The 19,890-nt window shown below is 48.5% G+C and overlaps 1 protein-coding gene across 2 annotated transcripts in view; it reads right to left on the bottom strand.

Annotated features, from left to right (window-relative positions):
- Nucleotides 1-16,984: 16,984 nt before the first annotated feature.
- The window catches only part of col1a2 (collagen, type I, alpha 2), a 59,224-nt gene continuing 56,318 nt past the window's right edge, over nt 16,985-19,890 (bottom strand). For both annotated transcript variants that reach the window (XM_072509037.1, XM_072509038.1), the window contains exons 50-52: nt 19,157-19,347; nt 18,786-19,028; nt 16,985-17,405 (exon numbers count right to left, since the gene is read on the bottom strand). In XM_072509037.1, the coding sequence (XP_072365138.1) occupies nt 17,259-17,405; nt 18,786-19,028; nt 19,157-19,347 (581 nt within the window). In that variant the 3' untranslated portion in view covers nt 16,985-17,258. The remainder of the gene's footprint in view (nt 17,406-18,785; nt 19,029-19,156; nt 19,348-19,890) is intronic.

The following is a 19,890-nucleotide window of genomic DNA, read 5'->3' as shown; positions in this document are numbered from 1 at the left end:
TCACTAGTTGCTGTGCTGCAACAATGCCTCCTCCTTTGCTCCAGCATCGCCGTCAATGTCTTTACCACAGCCTCCTTTGTCTGGACAAGAGTCTCACCCACCCTTTCCTGGAACAAGGTCATCATCTCTGTTTGATGCCTGTCGATGTGCTTGGAAAACAGCTGCTCAAACACCCTGCCACCACTTCAGCCAGCTTATCCACTGTTCGGGGCACCGCTCCACCCGGCAAGCTTGCTCCTGTCATCTTTCCTCTCACTGAACTCCCCACCAAGCTTGCCGGTGGACTATCACTCGCAACCTTTCTTCCCGGATTCTTTTTCTGGGATTTCGACATCCTTTGGTTGCTGCAACCTTTCTAATAATCAATCATATAAAATTTCCCCAAAATCTGGGTGAAAAGGGCCAAAAATCAAGCCACCCAAACTGCAACCTCGACCTAAATGTTGTCACAAGACGTCCATTATTGACAAGTTTAGATGAATTGGCGATTTTCCAACAATTGACTAAGGTGGTCTTTCAACATTTTTAAGGTATACAAGAAGGGGTCTCGAGAAACCATTTTGGGCAGAGAGAGATATTGGGCGGGATTCTGCGACCCCCCCCCCCCCACTCCCCCGGCCGGGTCAGAGAATCGCCGGGGGGCGGCGTGAATCCCGACCCCGCCAGTTGCCGAATTCTCTGGCGCCAGAGAATTGGCGGGGGTGGGAGTCGGCGGCCGCTGGCAGCGGCACCCCCGGCGATTCTCCGGCCCGCGATGGCCTGAAGTCCCGCCCGTTCTATGCAGGTCCTGCCAGCGTTAATTGGAGTAGGTCCCTTACTGGCGGGACCTGGCGGCGTGGGTGGGCTTTGGGGTCCTCGGGGGGGGGGGGGGAGACTGGCCTGCGATCAGGGCCCACCAATCCGCGTGCGGGCCTGTGCCGTGGGGGCACTCTATTCCTCCGCGCCGGCCGTGTAAGCCTCCGTGATGGCCGGCGCGAAGGTGAACACCCCTGCGCATGCGCGGGGGTGACATCAGCAGCCGCTGACGCTCCCGCGCATGGGCGAACGTGCGCCGGCCGGCGGAGTCCCTTCGGCCCCGGATGGCGCGGCGCTAAAGACCTTCCACACTGGCCGGTGGGGCGCAGACCACTCCGCCGCCGGCCTAGCCCCTGAAGGTGCGGAGGATTCCGCACCTTTGGGGTGGCCCGATGCCGGAGTGGTTCACTCCACTCCGTCCCGCCAGGACCCCCTGCCCCGCCGGGTACGGGAGAATCCCGCCCACAGAAACAGTGGCAGAGAGAGATAGTCATAAACCATGAGAATTGTAAACTGATGTCTTCCCAAAATATCTGGGGAGATAACATTTGCAAGACGTTTACGACCTTGACTAAATGAATGAATGGGGCTTTATTTAGACAGACAGTTAAGTTTACCAATTATTGTTCAACACCGAGGCTAACAAAAGATTAGCTGCTGGATTCTCCGTTCTGAGACGAAGTAATGACGGCGTGGCAGGATTCGTGGGCTTCCACGGCAGCAGAACTGGCGCCGCACCTGGACCGATGAGGCGACTGTTAAGGAGCTAGCAACATTGCCACGTGGAACACAATCGATTCCAATGGGAAACGGTGCTGGATTCGCTGGTTCAGGATTGACACTCAGGAAGCTGACAAGCTGCAGCCGCATTTAGACACTTCACTCCCCAAAATACCCTCCCAGCCAACAAGACGCGCGGTGCTAAGTTTCACAGGCGCCAAACTTGAGACCCTTCTGGACGCAGTGGAGGAGGGGCAGGCCACCCTGTACCCTGGTCCGGGAAGGTGACTGCCAGCCGCCTCTGATCGCAGTGACTGGGCGTATGTGGCAGAGGTAGTCAACACCAACACCACCAGCAACACCATCCGGACCGGCCAGCAATGCTGGAAGAAACATCACAATCTCCTCAGGAAGGCAAGGTAGGCAGTACTGTGCTCCTGGAACCAACCGTCATCCCACACATCCGTAACCCCCCCCCCCCGCCCCACCCAGAGGGTGGCAGAACCCCCACCCTGCCCACATGCCGGGACCCATACCCGCTGCCATGACCGGGTGCCCTGGCCACTGTGGCCACCAGCTACCCACCCCCTGCGCTGCATGCATCAGACTGTCTAACACTGTCCTTTTCTGCCTCCCCTCCCCCCAAAACTGGAGGGGGATTGCTGGACCTGTGGCCCTTCACCACCATGGCTGAGCAGAGGATGTGGTCGGCGACCCAGAGGAAAGAAGGGAGGTCGGCTGCGGACGAGGAAGTGAAATCCTGCTGAGTTGAGGCTCCCCATGCCATGCCAACCCCTCCCAACATGACCCCCCCCCCCCTCCCGTGTGCCAACCAGCGATGAGGACAGCACACAGATGGGAGCCCTCGACCTGAGATCCAGGACACCCCGGAGTTCGAGTCCGAGATGACACGGATTTCCTGTTACAGCTGTTTCCAACACCCTCCACCATCCCAGAGACACTCACCTCGGTTGGGCACTTTAGTGAAGAGGCTCCTGGGACACCCTCTGGCGTGCACCACACACATGCCCCGGTATAGCAGGTGGAGGTAGCAACATCCAAGGGGGTAGATGGTGGGAGGACGGACCGACCCCAGGGAATAGCTGCCGTCCAGACGGGTTTTGGGCTTCTGGAACGGACAGTCCCATCGATCGTGGAGATGCAGTCACAGATCCAGGGTTTGTGGCTGAGCATTCAGCACCGGCAGGTGTAGTTGGAGGAGCCCTACATTATGCAGGAGCAGGAAGTGGTGCTGACAATGCATGCCACCCAGGCAACAACGATTGGCTGGGGTCCATGGTGGAGACATTGGAGGCGAGGATTTTGGCTTTGGATCAGCATATCCATGATGTGTTAGGCAGGTCGGTTCAGTGTGGACTGCACTTGATGCAACGATGCAAGAAACAGACCTCTAACATTGTAGAAGATCCAACACGGTTTTATTGAACGATAGAACTAACATACATATTTAACTATGGGTCGACACTATACTGAACTGACTGGAGACCTTGTAGTAGCCTGACCAGACTTACTCGCTACCGCATGGTGTTTGCACTGTGCTAGCTCGTGGACTCTGACTGTCTCAGTGACTGAGTCCAGTGAGAGCGGGAAACCTAGTGCCCTCTGGCTTTATAGTGGTAGTGTCTGGTCTGGTGGTTGGCTGCACTGTGCTGTGTGCTTACTGGTCATCCTGTGTGTCAATCACTGCCTGTCTGCATCTCATTATATACATGAGTGGATATTATGACATCTCCCCCCCTTTTAAAAAAAAAAAAATACTAAGGTGTGGATGCTTATAAATATATATGTATGTATGTGCCTGACTATATACAGAAAGATGTCTAAACGAACGTAGATACATAGGAAGGTTGCGATAGTGCAAATACATGGCAAACAAAACGATATTTACAGAGGTCCAATTGGTGAAGTCACAAAAATGTACAAAAGCTCAGTCTATAGATTTAGTCTTTGTGGTGGGCGACGAATTCTTGTTGATCGCCGCAGAGGCGGATTAGGAGCCGCCTGCGCTTGGAGAGGCGGGATCGCTGGCATCGCGGTGGACGCATGGACCGGCAGGATTGCTGGTAGATCGGTGGCCTCGTGGTAGGGTACGTCTGGAGGAGGCATCTTAGGCGGCGGGGCACGGCGGTCAGGTAGCGGGCGTGGAACTCTTCGCAGTGCCCGTCTGTTGCGCCGTAGCAGGGAGTCATCAGCCATGTGGACAAGGAATGATCTTGGGGCCACTTGTTTGAGCACAACAGCTGTGGCTGACCAGCCGCCCTCAGGCAACTGTACGCGAACATGATCAGTTGGGGCCAGCTCGGGCAGATCCGTGGCATGGGCATCGTACATGGCTTTCTGTTGGGCCCGTGACTGCTGCATTTTCTGTAGGTCCGTGAGGTGGTCAAGGTCGGGAACGTGGATGGTTGGAACTGTGGTCCTCAGAGTGCGATTCATGAGCATCTGGGCTGGAGACAATCCAGTGGACAGTGGGGTCCTGTCTGGTGATTGGCTGTACTGTGCTGTGTCCTTACTGGTCATCCTGTGTGTCAATCACTGCCTGTCTGCCCTTCATTATATACATGCGCGGATATTATGACAGTCCAAGGCCTGGGGCATTCTGTGCAGGTGCTGACCGAGACCCAGGACAGGGCCGGCGACTCACAGGCAACCATGTGCTAGAGCCACCTGGACATTGCAATGGTGCTTCTGAGCGTGGCCCAGTTACAGCGGGGCATGGCTGAGAGCATTGCCGGCATTGCCCAGGTGTTGGCTGAAGTGGCTCAGACACAGAGGGAGGAGGCCCAGTCCCAGAGGGAGATGGTGCAGTCACTGGCTGATAGTAGGCAGGTATCGATCCACTCCTGTACCATGTGGTGTTGGGTGTTCTGACACACAGATGAGCCAACACAGTTGCATATGGTACAACGCTTCTTTATTTAAACTCACTATTTACAGTTTGGTCTTTGCACTCTGCACGTGGGGGGCTCCCTGCTTGTGGCGTTTCAACAGCTCTTTCTTGTTCCCTTCTCCCCAGACCTACTGACCACCAGGTGTCGTGCTCGTGCTTTTTATGTGGTTGGTGTTCTTGTCTGTGATTGGTTGTGGTGTTGTGTACTCTGATTTGCCTGTTAGTGTGTCCATCATGATGTGTGTGTTTGAATATCATGACATCCCCCCTTTTTACAAAGATATGTGCCTACGTGGTATTAAATATGATCGTGACGTGAGTGCATCTAAGAGTGTGTGCGTGCCGTGTGCAGCATGTGTCTATGACGGAACTATGTACATGGGGCGATGTCGAGTGCGTCACATGAATCCAGTTGTACCATAACATAACAGAAATGCGAACGAGAGAAGAAGAAAAAAAACTTGAACAGTTGTCCAGTCAGACGACATCTGGAACGATAAACAACAACAGGTTATCATGTAAAATTGTGCAACTTATTAAACATATGAACTGTATTATAAGTCCATTCTAATGGGTTTGCGACGAATTCGGGTTGACCGCCTCAAGGGTGGATCAAGAACCACCGGCCGCTGTGCAGGCATGGCCATGGGTGGCGATGGAAAGGGCGTGATGTGCGGCAGCTCCACAAAGTCATCCTCGGAAGCCTGTTGAGGATCTGGCGTGCTGTGTGGCTGTGAGCGTGGAAGTCGGCGAAGGGCGCGCCGATTGCGGCGACGCACGGAACCATCCGGCATGCGAACCAGGAACGAGCGGGGAGCCACTTGTCGGAGGACTTCGGCCGGTGCTGACCAGCCACCATACGGTTGATGGACGCGTACTTTGTCTCCGGAGGACAGGGGGGGCAGGTCCGTCGCTCGTGTGTCGTACCGACCTTTCTGGCGATCACGCTGCAGTTGCATGTTCCGAAGAACCGCCTCATGGTCTGTTGTCGGTGCCAGGACGGAAGGTACCGTCGTCCTGAGGGAGCGACCCATTAGTAGCTGCGCTGGCGAGAGGCCCGTGGATAACGGGGCCGATCGATAGGCCAGCAAGGCAAGGTTAAAGTCCGATCCGGCATCAGCCGCCTTGCACAGGAGCCGCTTTGCGATGTGGACACCCTTTTCAGCCTTCCCGTTCGATTGTGGATGCAGAGGGCTGGATGTCACATGAGTGAAACCATATGCTGCGGCAAAGGACGACCATTCTCGGCTGGCAAAACAAGGTCCATTGTCTGACATGACAGTCCTTGGAATGCCATGGCGAGCAAACGTTTCCTTGCAGGCCCCAATGACTGCGGACGACGTCAGATCATGGAGAGGCATGACTTCCGGGTAGTTTGAGAAGTAGTCTATAATAACAATGTAATCTCTGCCGAGCGCGTGAAATAGGTCAACACCCACCTTCGCCCAGGGGGACGTCACCATCTCGTGTGGTAGAAGTGTTTCCGGAGGTTGCGCTGGCTGAAACCTCTGACAGGTTGTGCAGTTGAGCACCATGTTGGCTATGTCTTCATTAATACCCGGCCAATATACCGCCTCCCGGGCCCTTCGTCTGCATTTTTCGACGCCCAAGTGGCCTTCGTGTAGTTGACGAAGAATCATCTGGCGCACACTGTGTGGAATAACGATCCTATGCGATTTCATAAGGACCCCGTCTATATTGGTGAGATCATCTCGCACATTATAAAACTGGGGGCACTGCCCTTTTAGCCACCCTTCCGTCATGTGGCGCATCACTCGCTGCAGCAGAGGGTCAGTCGCCGTCTCTGCGCGTATGTGGGCCAGACTAGGATCATCAGCTGGCAGATTTGCTGCTGTCAGAGTCACGTGTGCCTCAATTTGACGCACGAACCCCTCTGCATCTGGTGGTGTGCTCACTGCTCGGGAAAGAGTGTCCGCCACTATGAGTTCCTTCCCCGGAGTGTAGATCAGTTCAAAATCGTACCTCCTGAGTTTAAGTAAGATGCGCTGGAGGCGAGGAGTCATGTCGTTCAGGTCTTTGTTAATGATGTTGACCAGGGGGCGGTGGTCAGTTTCGACCGTGAATCGTGGCAGGCCATACACATAGTCGTGGAACTTGTCCAGTCCAGTTAACAAGCCCAGGCATTCTTTTTCGATTTGCGCGTAGCGCTGTTCGGTAGGGGTCATGGCTCGTGAGGCATACGCAACCGGGGCCCATGATGACGTGCTGTCTTTTTGCAGGAGTACCGCTCCAATACCAGATTGGCTGGCGTCTGTTGAGATCTTTGTAGGGCGAGTCGTGTCAAAGAAGGCCAGCACTGGTGCCGTGACCAGTTTGTGCTTGAGCTCCTCCCATTCCCGCTGATGCGACTGGTGCCAGTTGAATTCCGTCGATTTTTTTACGAGATGGCGCATGTTTGTTGTATGAGAAGCCAGGTTGGGAATGAACTTCCCAAGGAAGTTGACCATGCCCAGGAATCTTAAGACAGCCTTCTTGTCAGCCGGTCGTGGCATGGCTGTGATGGCGCTAACCTTGTCTGCATCGGGACGGACCCCGGACCTTGAGATGTGGTCCCCGAGGAATTTCAGCTCCGTCTGGCCGAAAGCACACTTCGCACGGTTGAGACGCAGGCCATTTTGCCGTATGCGGGTAAAGACACGTCGAAGACGATGCATGTGTTCCTGCGGAGTGGTGGACCAACTGATGATATCGTCCACATATACACGTACCCCTTCGATGCCTTCCATCATCTGCTCCATAATGCGGTGGAATACTTCAGATGCCGAAATGATGCCGAATGGCATCCGGTTGTAGCAGAATCTGCCAAAAGGGGTGTTGAATGTGCATAGTCTTCGGCTGGCCGGGTCCAGTTGGATCTGCCAGAATCCTTTGGACGCATCCAATTTAGTGAATATGTTGGCTCGCGCCATCTCGCTGGTGAGGTCTTCTCGTTTCGGGATGGGATAGTGTTCCCGCATGATGTTGTTGTTCAGATCTTTTGGATCTATACATATACGGAGCTCACCAGAGGGCTTCTTTACACAGACCATGGAGCTGACCCATGGCGTGGGCTCCGTGACCTTGGATAGGACCCCTTGGTCCTGAAGAATCTGCAGTTGTGCCTTGAGGCGGTCTTTGAGAGGCGCAGGAACCCTGCGAGGTGCGTGAACGACAGGGATGGCGTCCGGTCTGAGTCGAATCTTGTACGTGTGTGGCAATGTCCCCATGCCTTCAAAAACCTCCTGGTTGTGAGCGAGGAGGGAATGGAGATTCGCGTGGAACTCAGCATCCGGGAAGTCGGATATCTCATCTGGAGAGAGAGACATAATGCGCTGTACCAGGTGAAGGACCTTACACGCTTGTGCGCCCAGTAACGAGTCCTTTGATGAGCCCACAACTTCGAAGGGGAGTGTGGCCGTGTACCTCTTGTGAGTCACCTGTAGCTGGCAAGATCCTATGGACGGGATAACGTTCCCGTTATAGTCAACCATCTTAAGCCGGGATGGTGTGATGGGTGGTTTGACCTTCATGGCCTGGACTGCAGAGTAAGCAATCAGGTTGGCGGATGCGCCGGTGTCCAGACGGAAGGCGACGCGCGATCGGTTGACCGTCAGGGTGGCACACCACTCATCGTCTGGATTGATGGCATTGACCTTGTTGACATCAATGACGGCAACTCAGAAGGCATCCTGGTCATCTGCATCACTTAACTGGAAGTCTTGATGCGTGGGCTGGACGGTCCTGACTCGTGTGCGAGGTTGTCGAGGATGCGCCGGATCCATGGGTTGAGCCGCACGACAGCGGGCTGCGTAGTGGCCCATCATGGCACATCTGTTGCACTGTCGGTTTTTTGCAGGACATTGCCCTTTTAAGTGTAGACCTCCACAATTGCTGCACGTCATGACGTCACGGCGTTCGTTGCGCCACTGCGCATGCGCAGTGCGATCTTGCGGTGGGCGCGCCTGCGCAGTGCGTCCCTCGTTGTGGCCGTTATTTTTGGCGCGCACCTGCGCGGGAGACCGCGAAAAGCGCGGGAAGCGGCCGCTGTCGTCCGGGCCGTGGGGCGGGAAGAAATCGACGGCCTGGATGCGTTCAACGTCGTGGGCGGCCTGGCTTGCCGATTCGACGGCTGGGGACCCCCTCCGTGCCAACTCGGACGCCTGAAATCGGGCAAAACGGCAGGTAGCATTTTCATGGAGGACACAGGCTTCCACAGCAGACGCTAAGGTGAGGCTTTTCATTTTAAGAAGCTGCTGGCGTAGGCCACTAGAGGCAACGCCAAAAACAATCTGGTCCCTGATCATGGACTCTGTAGTGGTGCCGTAACCGCAGGACTGCGCTAGAATCCGGAGGTGCGTCAAAAAGGGTTGAAAAAGTTCCTCCTTACCTTGCAGGCGTTGCTGAAAGATGTATCTTTCGAAACTTTCGTTTACTTCAGCTTGAAAGTGCTGGTCCAGTTTGAGGATGACCGTGTCATATTTGGCCTGGTTTTCGCCTTCTTCGAACACCAGTGAGTTAAAGACATCGGTTGGGTGGGGGCCTGCGTAGAAGAGGAGCATTGCAATCTTCGAATCATCCGAGACATTCTGTTTTTCGGTGGCACGGATGTACAGGTCAAATCGCTGCCTGTAGAGCTTCCAGTTGGTGCCTAGGTTCCCCGTGACTTGCATCGGCTGCGGTTTGCCGGTGTGGTCCATGTCCAGAATGGCAGGTTAGTAGGCAGGTATCGATCCACTCCTGTACCATGTGGTGTTGGGTGTTCTGACACACAGATGAGCCAACACAGTTGCATATGGTACAACGCTTCTTTATTTAAACTCACTATTTACAGTTTGGTCTTTGCACTCTGCACGTGGGGGGCTCCCTGCTTGTGGCGTTTCAACAGCTCTTTCTTGTTCCCTTCTCCCCAGACCTACTGACCACCAGGTGTCGTGCTCGTGCTTTTTATGTGGTTGGTGTTCTTGTCTGTGATTGGTTGTGGTGTTGTGTACTCTGATTTGCCTGTTAGTGTGTCCATCATGATGTGTGTGTTTGAATATCATGACACTGATGAGTCGAATTCCGATAGCACGGTTCATTGTGCTTGTAAAAATTGTGAAACCTGTATCATGGCTGTTGAGGGAGAGAATGGAGGTAGGACACAGAGAGGCGCGACTGTGGACTGACGGGCTGGACACTGGCCGGGCTGGCTGAGGTGGGAGGGCCCCTGCCAGGACCGAGGGGGGGCGGGGTGACAGGGGAATGGGGCAGTGTCCAGTCACAGACTGCTATTGCCGCAGTCTGCAAGGCAGCCACCTTGCTGCACATCCCACTGACCACCCACCTTGCCCCTGGTTTTGCAGAATGATACTGGTCATACAAGTGCCCCCACCACCCACTCTCGCACCCCAGCTCCCTCCCCTGCACTCCACCCTCAGCCACACCCCCCACCACCCAACCAACTACCATCCGCCGCAGGGCATCGCGGCCCACTCAAGGGCAATGTGCACAATAGCCCCTACACGGGACTATTCCTTCTTTTTCATAAATTTACAATACTCAATTTATTTCTTCCAATTAAGGGGCAATTTAGCGTCCACCTAGCAATCCACCTATCCTGCACATATTTGGGATGTGGGGACGAAACCCACGCAAACACGGGGCGAATGTGCAAACTCCACAAGGACAATGACTCAGGGCCGGGATCGAACCTGAGACCTCGGCGCCGTGAGGCAGCAGTGCTAACCCACTGCGCCACCGTCCTGCCCTGCATGTGACTATTCCTGACATGTTCGAGACGCCCCCACGGCTGAGGGGTTGGCTCTTGGGCGGCAGGGGTTACCGCTGCGGTGGTGGCTGATGACGCCTATCCGGAGGCCTCAGACCAACGGCGAGACCCACTACAATGATGCTCATGCAGCGACCAGGGCATGATCAAGTGGTGCTTTGGCCCCTTGAAGATGCGGTTCAGGGACCTGGACCGCTCTGGAGGGGCCCTCCAGTATGACGCTGAGAGTTTCACCCGCATCATGGCAGCCTGCTGTGTCCCCCTCAATCTCGCACAGCAGAGGGGTGATGTGCTGGAGGAGGAGAATGTGAGGGAGGGTGTAGATGGGACATGGGGCCCAGTGTCATGTGAGAGTGCCTTTAAAAAATGGATGTTTACGCAATGTACCTTTAAGAAATGCAGTGATGTCAGAGTGTGGGGGGAGCTGGGTTTTAGCTCAGCCATTCTGCAGTTTTAGTTTTAGTTTTCAGGAAAAGAGCTTGGGTGTGTCTGTGTTTGCAGTGAGCTGGATCTGCTGTGATCTCTGCCATGAAAGACTATCTCTGGATCATTTGGGTGATTTAAACTCATAATAGTAATGCCTTTAACCTGATGTGTTTCTGTTTAAAGGTGTTAAGTCTCTTGGATGTTGAAAGGAATAACTGAAGGATTATTTAGTGTTGTATTATTTTCGAGGTTATCTTTGAAGTAAGGGGTGTTAAGTGATCCAGTGTTGATTTAAAAGTTTAAGTTGAGTTCATGGAATAAACATTGTTTTGTGTTTAAACCTACGTGTCCATAATTGTAATACCACATCTGGAGAACAAGCCGTGTGCTTCAAAAACAACAATACATTAAAGGGTGAGGCTGGTTGAACTCCATGATACATTTTGGGGTTCTGAAAATACCTCTCCCATAACACCAGGCAGGCACGGGAGGCTGAAGGACGTGCATGCCAGCTCCAACGCGTATGGGACGCTCTGATCATCTCCAGATTCACCGATTGGGGGGCGGGGGTGTGGGGGGTGGGGGGGGGGGGGAAACTGGCCAGGGACACGGACACTGCATCCCACCCTCGACCCTATAACTAAACTGTGCCTTGCACCCATGCCAAATTAACTAATCTCTAACTTTCTGGCTGTACGAGCCCTAACACTATGTCTAAGTGGATCCACAGATGGTACACCAGGGCTGGAGGCGGCACGAGCACCATCGTCTCCTCTTCCCTTGGGGCACCCGATGGCCCCTGGGCAACTCCATGGGATGGGGGCTATCCCCTGAGGCTCCCCCGCCACCTGGCGCTGCCAGTCCTGGAGGCCTGCTCTGGTCTTGACTAGGGTCGGGAGCACAAGGAGTGGACCATCACCATCTGGGACTCGCCACATCACCCATTGACTGTCCCACCACCTTCTGGGTCTGTGTCACATCAACCAATGACTGCGCTATCTCCCTCTAAGACTGGGCTTGTCAGCCTCCCAAGTGTCAATCACGGACCCAGCAAATCCCGCAATGTTTCCCATTGGAATCATTTGTGTTCCACGTGCCGTCGGTGCTGGCCCCTCAACACTTGCTGAATCAGTCCAGGTGCGGCGCCAGTTTTTTTCTCATGGAAGTCCACAGTTAATCTCAGGAACAGAGAATCCAGCTGAAGATGTTTCCCTTGGCTGGTGAGTTTGAAAATAGGGGACATAATCTCAGGATAAAGGGCAGACCATGTAAGACTGAGAGGAAGAGGGATCTCTTCTGTAAATTTTCAGAAGTCTCTCCCTCAGAGGACTGTGGAAGCTTTATCATTGAACATGTTCAAGACAGAAACTGATGGATTTCTGGAGGCAAGTTGCATCAAAAGATATGGGGTAAATTTAGGAAAGTAGTATTGAGTTAGATGGTCACCCATGATTTTATTGAATGGAGGAGCACATTGGCAGGCTGAATGGCCTACTCCTGTTCTATGTTTCTCCCATTACAACTGTGATGAAATCACTGATAAATGGTACAAATAATAGTTTACACATTTGCCCCGAGGTTTCTGCTGCATTTAGGGTAGGAGATAGGATGAACCCCAATGGAAACAATTAGCTGATGTCAGTCATGCATTTTGAATGAGCAGCGCTTATTGGCTGTGGTTTTGCTATATACGAGCGAAGAATTTATCATCACTGAAGAATCCCAGCTGCATATTACTTTACATGATGTATTGCTGTTATTTATCTTTTTGATTTTGTGGGTTTCTCTCTAACCATTTCGAGAGATGCATTAATTAAACTAATCAGCTTAAAGGAGAAGTATATTCTGACAAATTACTTCATAATTTTAAAAGTTAATATAAAGGATTTGCAATTTACTGATGACTCTTGTTCGCCAGTTATCCCTTGTTACCCAGTTTTAGACTTTCTAATTACTACTTAGAATCAACCTGGGCACTGTCTAACATGTCTGCTGCTGGGATATTATTGTCCCTTGACATGAATAGGACCATTGGATTGTGACCAGCACTTCCTATTTTGGACACCACTGGCTGCTTTCAGTCAGCAGAGAAAAAGTTATCCAAGGGTGACAATAGGAGACACTGCTGCTTAAATATGTCATTTGAACAGTTAGGATGAAGGGACATCTCTGTAGACGGTCGGCCTGAGTTTTACAGGAGGGAATGGGAAGGGTACACAAGGGCTCAGAGGTAGTTGATGAACCAGATCAATGGGAGACATGGAGACCCTGCCAAACCTAATTGGCCCTCTCCTGAGTATTTCCTGAATTGAACCAGATTGGATACCTGACCAGCAGGTGGATATAAAATCAAGTGGCAGTGGGAACAGATCCCTACTGTGAATGAAAGGGATTCTCTTGCATCATGGAGGGAGGGATAGGCTGGTTTTTTTTCAGTGAGAGAGCAGGGAAATGTTGGGGTAGGGAATTCCCTGAGGACAGAGTTAATTACAATACTAGAGGAGGTCAAGGGCCCTTTAAAAAGCCTCAGGTAAAGGGTGACATGTGGCGCAGTGGTTAACACTGGGACTGCGGCACTGAGGACCCAGGTTTGAATCCCAGCCCTGGGGCACTGTCCGTGTGGAGTTTGCACATTCTCCCCATGTCTGTGTGGGTTTCACTCCCATAACCCAAAGATGTGCTGGTTAGGTGGATTGGCCACCCTAATTTGCCTGTTAATTGGAAAAAGAAAAATAATTGGCTACTTTGAAGTTATAAAATAAAACTCAGGTTTTTCTTCTCCTGCTCTTTTGGCCAATTGGATCCACCTGTCACGTTTCTGCTGCTGGGCTGAGAATACTCCACCCTTCTGTGGACCTCAAAATTACATTGCTTTTATGAAGACATCATCAGTCCTTGACTTTTAATTTTAAATGGGCTGTTGCCTACTTTCCGGTGTGATTCTTGTCCAGAGCCTGAATCATCGCCATAAATGTGAATATTATGGTGTCCAGGAACTCAAGTTGGAGGTGATATCTCAACTACGATTTTAACTCCTCACTTGACTTTCCTGTCATAGGGTGGGATGTGCAGGAGTTAATATTGAAACCTAAATTTCAAACAAAATTCAAAACAATGATCTCAAACCAGGTTAGTCATTATAAATTTCAATACACAATTGCATCTCAAAAAATGTATCTTGTATAAAAAAGACTCAATCCCTGCTCTCTGCTCATTTTAACTGTAATGTGATATGGATGCTACAACTGGTCACAGTGTTTCTGGAGAGGGAGGGAAGAAAATAGTTGAGGTTATCGCTCTTCATAACTATCCAATGCCCCCACTAAAATGTGCATACATGGTCATTGCAAAGTCAGGACTATTTAATCTGTGGCGTACTCTGTGGTCAAACAAGCTACTGGTCCTTACTACCGAAGTTCATTCATGATTATTGGACATTTATCAGGGTTGTATAAGTGCATTACGCCATCTGAACGTTATCCCACCAAAGATACAATGCTTTTAGAGAAAACAAAATAAGATTATGGGATTCTTTGGCCGCGCCTTCCCGGTGACCTGAAATTCACGCCTGAGGTCAATGGACCTTTACATGGTCTGTGCCCGCCCGTGGCGATCTTGCAGTGAGCGGGGTGGAAGAATCGAGCCCTATTTCCGCTGTTCACTAATATTAATGAAAATGTCAGCTTGATTATAAAGCCAGGCGGCTTGTTTTCTGCTTGTATTCTTGCTGACTTAACCTTGACATTAGGGAACTGAGAAACTGTATCCAATCCTCTGAATTTCAGACAATAGAAAGTATATTTCAGGCTTCAGCAAATGCCTACAATAGGCCCAGGAATGGAAGACTGTATTTTCAGCTGGACATGATTAAAACTACCTTGATTGAGATTTTTATTTTAAAAACAGCCTGCGTTTAATTTAATCTTAAACTTGAAACATTAACGTCTGTTTCTCCACAGATGCAACCAGAAGTGCTATTTCTAGCATTTCCTGTTTTATTTCAAATTTCTAGCATTTACAGTATTTTGCTTTTGCATTTAATTTTTGCTCAATTTCATGCCTGTGAAGCACCTTGAAGTATTTTATTATGTTAAAGATGAAGCCTAAGTGGAAGGTGCTATTGCATTTATCAAGTAAGGAGACATGGAAAGATAGAGCAACATAAGGAAATTTAACAGGCTAAAATGGGATAGTAAAAGGGAATAATTTTTAGAAGACATCTCAAGATACAAAAAATAATGACAAGGTGACGTGGCAGAGAGAAAAAACCCCAGAGGGCAGGAATAGATGGTGCTGATGTTGTGGAGCAATAGTAGCCCATTCTCATAATATTGGAAATTGAATTCAGGGTCATGGATTGGGAAACACAACGATGAACATTATAAATATGTGCTGCTTTTACAATTGTAAGAATGCAAGTTCCCCCAATTTTTTTGAGTTCTGTGAAGGTCATATTGAACATGAATTATAAGCACAGTAAGAAGTCTTACAACACCAGGTTAAAGTCCAACAGGTTTGTTTCAAACACTAGCTTTCGGGGCACTGCTCCTTCCTCAGGTGCAGTGCTCCGAAAGCTAGTGTTTGAAACAAACCTGTTGGACTTTAACCTGGTGTTGTAAGACTTCTTACTGTGCTCACCCCAATCCAACGCCGACATCTCCACATCATGAATAATAAGCAAATCCATCAGAATATTATGTTCTAAAGATGCTATCTGTTCGTTCTAAGTTGGTGATCATTCAAGTTAACCATTGTCTTAAGTTTGCATTATTAAGCCCCCCACTTTAATAATGTTGGCCGAGAAATTTGGGAATGCCTACTTTTGAGCACCTTATTCTCTCAGTCTTAGCAGCATTTGCTCAAATGAGAAGGTTGCCTAATTTTGAGTCTGGGAACTCATCACACTGCTGTAGGAATCTGCGCGGGCAAGAAGTGCTCCAATTCCTAGATAAGTGATTAGATTGGGACATGGGCATCCCGATGAGGAATGTGTCAGTCTTGGTGCCTTCAAGTCGGGTATCATTTTGGACTAGGCAGCAAGATTTCAGGCCTTGGGAGTACTGTTGAGGGGGTGGGTTGGTTGGGGCTCAGGATTTCTGTTGAGGATTCGGTAGGAAGATCACAGACTTTGAGAATACCAGTGGATGAGTCAGAAGAGCACTTGGGGGGTGGCCCGAGAAGTCAGAATAGGGAATGAGGTCCAAGATTTCAGGACCAGGAGCAGTGGTGATTCTGTTAAGTACTTGCATTTTAAAAATATACCTTTAAAAAAAACCTCTTTTTTTCACTTACGTGGTGCTTAGTGTTGATTTTCCCATGGCAATTAGCACTTGGTTGTCTCAGGGAAAACCAAAGTTGCAGCAGGGACCAGAAACAGGTGTCAGGCTGCTTATTTGCATGTACAAATGAACTAACACCTGTTTCAGGCATAGCCTCCGGCATGGTTTTCAAAAGTGTGCTTGCACAAGTTGGACTTTGCTTCCCAAATTGCATCCACATCTCCCAAACAATAGGCAACACCCATTCCAATTTCACACCCATGTTTTATTGCACTAATTATTCTGCTTTCCCTATACTTCCCAGCCAATTTACGTTGGGTCCTATAGTGAGCTTACCAATTACTTAAACAATGTGTGATTGACAATAACAGACTTTTGTTACCTGTCACTGGACTGGAGAGAATCTTACATCTCCATATGAGAAAGGTGGCGACACCCAACCAAATTACTCCTCTGTCTGTATGGAAGATAGAGACTGAGGGCAATTCTAGTTTACAAAGTTGTAACATGAACCACAGTCATGAAAGAAGTTACTTCAGAACATTTTCATGCTTTATTTCACAATTATTAAAACATCTCACTTGTCACATATACAAAATAGGAACATTTTTAGTTTTTATTATTTGATTTTAGAATTGTCGCCTCCTTTTTCCATTCAGTTGGAGTGAAAGTGCATGGCTAAAAGCATGAACACCTGAAGTAATGAGATGGAAATGGCAAGGAAGGTATCCACCTGTTTAGTTTGGGAGTAGACAAGAGGATTCCATGATCATGATCAATGGATTTTACTAAGAAATAAAACCACTGTACAACTTAATACAGCACTGAAAACGTGGCCTCGCATAGTGACAGATGGCATGGGACATTCAGTTAGCACCACAGTTAGTACTTCAAGAACGGTATTTGCACAATTCAATACCACTTAGCACCTTTACACAATGACTTGAACCCCAAGTACCACAGTTAATTTTGAGAAAGAAGTTGTGTGTTTAATACTTTAAAATAAGTATATGAGGTAGTTTAAACCTTGGGAAGCTGTGGTTATAAACTTCCTCTTTGAAAAATATTCAAGACTACAGATGACACTCATTTTCACTTTCTTTTATTTGCTTTCCATTATTCGTGATTTAAACCTTTCGGGCAAGATTTCACCTGCAATAATCTCTTGAAATTTCCAAGCTGTTGGGAACTGCATTAAAATTGCATGGAGAAAACAATGTTCCTTTTTTTTTGGATCTCCTACTTCTCTTTAAGCCCAGAACTTAAGCAAGTGGATGAGCAGAAGACATGGAATGAGTCAGCATTCAGTAAAAAATAAAAGAAAAAATGCGGAGAGTATTCTAAGTTAGCTCAAGTTCATTTATTTGAAACAGACTGGGCCAATGTCCAAACCAAATTCTTGTTCAGGGCCACCAATGTCCAAAGGTGCAATGTCCATAAATGGCAAGCGAGATGTTTTCTGTGTTCTGTATTCAATGACTGTCTTACTCCATTCACCAGTATGTCTCTGTTACAAGTAAAACAAAATGAAAGGTTATTTTGAGGCAATGCATTTGTGTTTGCTAAAAAGATAAACGTGACATGGGCCATGATCGGAAAACTAGATTTTGTCTCATTCTAAGCTAAAACAGATTGCTGAAGGAACAATTTTATTGCTGCCCATCAGAGATTCCACTCCTGCCCTGCTGTCATTTCCTGTTGGTTTATAACAAACAATTGAGTAGGGGTACGCAGGTAAGGCCTTGGAGTTCAAATTGGCCACGCCTCTGCCATCAAAGTTTGGAGGGGGGGGGGGGGGGGGGGTGGTGGCGGCTGACGCCCACCATGTCCGCAAATTTCTGTCATTAAAATCACAGCTAAAATGTCAAATACACACTAAAAACCAGTTGTATTTTTAGCAGAGAAGCACATAACACAGCCTGGTTTAATTCACAAAGTTCCTTATTCAACATAAAGGAATAGAAAGAAAACATGCTATTTAAAATACTCTTCCAGAAGTTACTGAGATCTCCTATTATTACCTTCATGCTACAAACCTATCAAATGTTTCAAACACATGTGGATTTTTGTTTAGTATGTCTATTGTGGGTGGTACCAGCATCTTGCCAGTATAAGCACAAAGTTTACTCGTTCAGCACCTTAAATGTTGCAGTTTCTTTTTGTGATTAGGATGTTTTGTTTTACAGGATGTATTTAACACAGCTAATCTCTGGTAGGGTATCTCAATTTCAATGGTTGCAGGATAAAAAAGGCTATGAAATAATGTGAAAGAAGTAAAATTTAAGGCCTGGCCAATACTGGAAGTGGTTGAATTGAAGCGGAATGGACGAAAGGAACAGAACATGGATATGGTGAGAAGCCAGCAATGTGTTTGAGATTAATGATGAAATGAGTGGCTTGAGTTTCTTTGTACAACTAAATTACCAAAAAGAATTAAATGAGAAAGAAAAATAAAATGTATCTAATGGAAGATAAAGAAAAGCAATATTCTACTTTTGTTAATATTTCCTGGGAACTCAGAGTTAGGAGTCATGTTCCATGTAAAATCACATTGCGCACAGCCAATGTTTTCACTCCAGCTTCAATGAAGTCACGTACATGTGATAAGTAACCTGCAACACAATCTGTGCGGTGCGGTACATTCTATGCTGCCACTTATGCCTGCTGCTTACTGAGTTAGGAGTATTGCACAAAATATCCACCACTGTAACTCAGATCAGAGTTTATAATTTGTTTAATTGAGATCTCTGTGCTTTGCTACTCTGCTTCCAGCTAAATAAAAATGTCTGCAAACAGATAATACATTTGGTCACTGCATATTTTGTCCAACATGCACAATTAGTGTATTTGGACATGATTAGTGTTAAGACAAGTAACCAGGACTTACTGTGCATCCGTCTTCCAGAACGCTGTAAGTGAATCTGCTGTTACCTTCAGCTCGGAGTTCAACATCATTGGAACCAAGTAGGATCACTGACTTTTTCAGGTTTCCAGTCTCCTCATCCATATATGCTACACTGTTCTTACAATGATAGGTGATATTCTGTGCGGCTTCATTGGAGAGAAGGTGCAGGAAGGTCAGCTGGGTACCCATAACAAATGGACTAATGTATTCATCGTTGTAAGTGAACTGGAACAAAGAGATTCACGGTAAGATGTATATTTCCCAATATTTAAAGTACTGTACTATGTGCTGCATAGAGTTTTTTGATAAGGGAGAAAAATACCCTTAACAATAAACTTCTGAGCTGGACTTACTTGGGCACCATCATTGATAGTTTCACCAAACCATACGTGTTTCTGTTCTTTGGGAGTCTTGTTATTCCACCAGTTCTTGCGTTCTATGATGTCTGGGTTTGCATGTACACAAGTCTCGCCTGATACAAAGTCACAATAAACTCTGATGGCATCCATGATACACCCTTGATTGGGATCGATCCAATAATAACCTAAAATGAGGGAAAATATAATGATAAGGCATACTTTCTTGTTGCTAGAGCAGCTTGGGTCAGAGCTTACTCTCTGTAAAAAAAAAACTTACAAAGCAAATGCACAAATCTGAAATATACATTTCACAAGTGGATATAAAATTCACAGTTTGTAAGCTAAATGTTCTATAATTTTGGCACAATAATTAGCACTGCTGCCTCACAGCATCAGGGACCAGTTTTAATTCTGGCCTCAGATGACTGCCTGTGTGGAGTTTGTACGTTCTCCCTGTGTATGCATGGGTTTATTCTGGGTGCTCTGGTTTCCTCTCACGATCCAAAGATATGCAGGTTAGATGGATTGGCCGTGCTAAATTCCCCCTCAGTGTCCAAAAGTATAGGTGGGTTGCGGGGATGGAGTGTGGGGTTGGGCCTTTGTTGAGTGCTCTTTCAGAGGTTGGTGCAGACTTGATGGGCCAAATGGCCTCCTTCTGCACAGTATATAATACTGGATTCTATAATTCTATGAATTTAGTAAAGTGAAATTTGCAAAATGTTTAATTT

The sequence above is a fragment of the Scyliorhinus torazame genome, chromosome 6 (assembly GCF_047496885.1).
Source record: "Scyliorhinus torazame isolate Kashiwa2021f chromosome 6, sScyTor2.1, whole genome shotgun sequence".
In the NCBI taxonomy this organism is placed as follows: Eukaryota; Metazoa; Chordata; class Chondrichthyes; order Carcharhiniformes; family Scyliorhinidae; genus Scyliorhinus; species Scyliorhinus torazame.
The sequence above is the reverse complement of the archived record's forward strand: the minus strand, read 5'-3'. Positions and strand labels throughout refer to the sequence as shown.